General features: G+C 46.4%; 1 protein-coding gene across 1 annotated transcript; it reads left to right on the forward strand.

Annotated features, from left to right (window-relative positions):
• Nucleotides 1-59: 59 nt before the first annotated feature.
• On the forward strand, nt 60-2,966 carry CLP1 (cleavage factor polyribonucleotide kinase subunit 1). The gene is made up of 3 exons (XM_016200446.2): nt 60-196; nt 854-1,481; nt 1,851-2,966. The coding sequence occupies exons 2-3, from the start codon at nt 876-878 to the stop codon at nt 2,520-2,522; spliced, it is 1,278 nt and encodes a 425-aa protein (XP_016055932.1). The 5' UTR covers nt 60-196; nt 854-875; the 3' UTR covers nt 2,523-2,966.

Consider the following 2,966-nt stretch of genomic DNA (forward strand, 5'->3'; position numbering starts at 1 on the left):
TCTCCTCCACTGCGCAAGTGCGGAACTGCCCTTGTTTCCGGCGTGGGTCTGGACTAGTGCGGCGGTAGTTGGGCTTAGGTCCCGCCCCGGAGGGCTTCTCGGTTTACCGTTTGGGGATCTTGGATGTGCAGGTGGGGTAATAAGTTCAGGAAAGCAACTATCGCCTCCTTGGGACCTAGGCGGATTTCGTGTCTGGGTAAGCTGGGAAAAATGCGGGACTCAGAGCTGCGGTCCGGTATCGAAAATAACTTCCCATTTCTCGGCGTTTTCTAGTTCATGAAGTGATATTTTCCTCCAATAGTCCCTGCTAGTCCCCAGAACAACACTTTGAGAAGAGTGTAAGTGCCTCCAGTTGATAGCTGCGGGAACGGTTCAGAGAGGTTAAGTGATTTGTCTGAAGACACTACTAGTTGCCGAGCGGGGCCTTGAAATGTTGTTTTCTGAGTCCAAACTGGGTATTCTCTGGTTTGCATGTAGATTGCAGACGCCCTTTCTTGTTGACCAAGAGGGTTGGGGAGTGGGCATCTCTTGCCTTCTCTAGAGTATCCCAGTAGAGTGATGAAGGGAGGGATGAGCTGATGTGATCAAGTTTTCTATCTGTAAGTATAATTTTTTCTAATGTCTCAGTCATCGATTCACTTGGCGTATGTATAGAAGAGCCTGCGGGATTATCAAGTCCAATTCTAGGTACTAGAGATACAGCAGCAAACAAAAATGCCCAACCCCAGTGGGATAGACAGATGGTGATCAGAGAGATAAGAGTAATAAAGCAGGGTCAGGGGAAACATTCATTGGAGGATTTTGAATAGAGTTCTAACTTGTATTTAGATCTGATATTTAATTTGTGTTCTAGGCACAGCAGCTGCACAGAAAAGATGGGAGAGGAGGCCAATGATGACAAGAAGCCAACAACTAAATTTGAACTAGAGCGAGAAACAGAACTTCGCTTTGAGGTGGAAGCATCTCAGTCAGTTCAGTTGGAGCTGCTGGCTGGCATGGCAGAAATCTTTGGCACAGAGCTGACCCGAAATAAGAAATTCACCTTTGATGCTGGTGCCAAGGTAGCTGTTTTCACTTGGCATGGCTGTTCTGTACAGCTGAGTGGCCGCACCGAGGTGGCTTATGTCTCCAAGGACACCCCTATGTTGCTTTATCTCAACACTCATACAGCTTTGGAGCAGATGCGGAGGCAGGCGGAAAAGGAAGAAGAGCGAGGCCCCCGAGTGATGGTAGTGGGCCCCACTGATGTGGGCAAGTCCACAGTGTGTCGTCTCTTGCTCAACTACGCAGTGCGTTTGGGCCGCCGTCCCACTTATGTGGAGCTGGATGTGGGCCAGGGCTCTGTGTCTATCCCAGGCACCATGGGGGCCCTCTACATTGAGCGGCCAGCAGATGTTGAAGAAGGATTCTCCATCCAAGCCCCTCTGGTATATCATTTTGGCTCCACCACTCCTGGCACCAACATCAAGCTTTATAATAAGGTCAGAGCCAGAGCCAAAGTGGGGTTGAGGGTAGGGTTGCTACCAGGGTAGGATTGCTACCAGGGTAGGAAGGTATGCAGAAGTTTGTTAGTTAAAACTGTCTATAGTTGTCTTTTTGCTCTCATCTGGTATAATAGCTGTATGATCTTGGAACAGACAGTTTTAAATATGTCTATTATTTATTAAATTTCCATAAATTTCCACTTAGGAGACAGAAGAAGCAACGTAAAAAGTAAATACATGTTATGGGGTCAAAACCACAGCCATTAAAAATGTTTTTCTTGTACCTAATGGTACTTATTCTAAAGAGGGACAGAATAGTTATGGATTTGCTCATTTTTGTGTTTTTCCTCACCTTGTCTTTTGCAGATTACATCTCGTTTAGCAGATGTGTTCAACCAAAGGTGTGAAGTAAACCGAAGGGCCTCTGTGAGTGGCTGTGTCATTAACACCTGTGGCTGGGTCAAGGGCTCAGGTTACCAGGCCCTGGTACATGCAGCCTCAGCCTTTGAGGTGGATGTGGTTGTGGTTCTGGATCAAGAACGACTGTACAATGAACTGAAACGAGACCTGCCTCACTTTGTGCGCACCGTGCTGCTCCCTAAATCAGGGGGTGTGGTTGAGCGCTCCAAAGACTTCCGGCGGGAATGTAGGGATGAGCGTATCCGTGAGTATTTCTATGGATTCCGGGGCTGTTTTTATCCCCATGCCTTCAATGTTAAATTTTCAGATGTGAAAATCTACAAAGTTGGGGCACCCACCATCCCAGACTCCTGTTTGCCTTTGGGCATGTCTCAGGAGGACAATCAGCTCAAGCTAGTACCTGTCACTCCTGGCCGGGATATGGTGCACCACCTCCTGAGTGTTAGCACTGCTGAGGGCACAGAGGAGAACCTTTCTGAGACCAGTGTGGCTGGCTTCATCGTGGTGACCAGTGTGGACCTGGAGCATCAGGTGTTTACCGTTCTCTCTCCAGCCCCCCGCCCACTGCCTAAGAACTTCCTTCTCATCATGGATATCCGGTTCATGGACCTTAAATAGAGATTCGGAAGCCTTGCTGCCTGGGGCATGGATATCTTATGGCTTTCACCACAGGCAGATGGGCTGAAGTGTGAGTCTGTTGAGGCCAGTTGAACAGTAAATGGACTAGTAAAAAGCATATATTCTACCTCTTAAGACAGGTGGTGGTAACCTAATTCTTCTCTAATCTTGAGCCAGAAGGAAAACCATGAGACTATAATTGGTTTCTTAGATCACCTAAGGTGCCACTTTGAATTCTCTAAGGCCTTGGAGAATCCCATTTCACTGTGTTACTATGTGGACTCATTTTTTATAACATTTTTTAAAAAATCACTGCTTTATACTCTGTATATAGTACTTGTTATCTCATTTTTCCAGGATGAATGAGTGTATTAGGAACTTCTTACAATAAAGTTCAAACTTGGAAAAAATTATTTTAATAAATATTGTTGGTATATCACAGAA

This window comes from Miniopterus natalensis, chromosome 11 (assembly GCF_054644295.1).
Source record: "Miniopterus natalensis isolate mMinNat1 chromosome 11, mMinNat1.hap1, whole genome shotgun sequence".
NCBI classification, from domain to species: Eukaryota; Metazoa; Chordata; class Mammalia; order Chiroptera; family Miniopteridae; genus Miniopterus; species Miniopterus natalensis.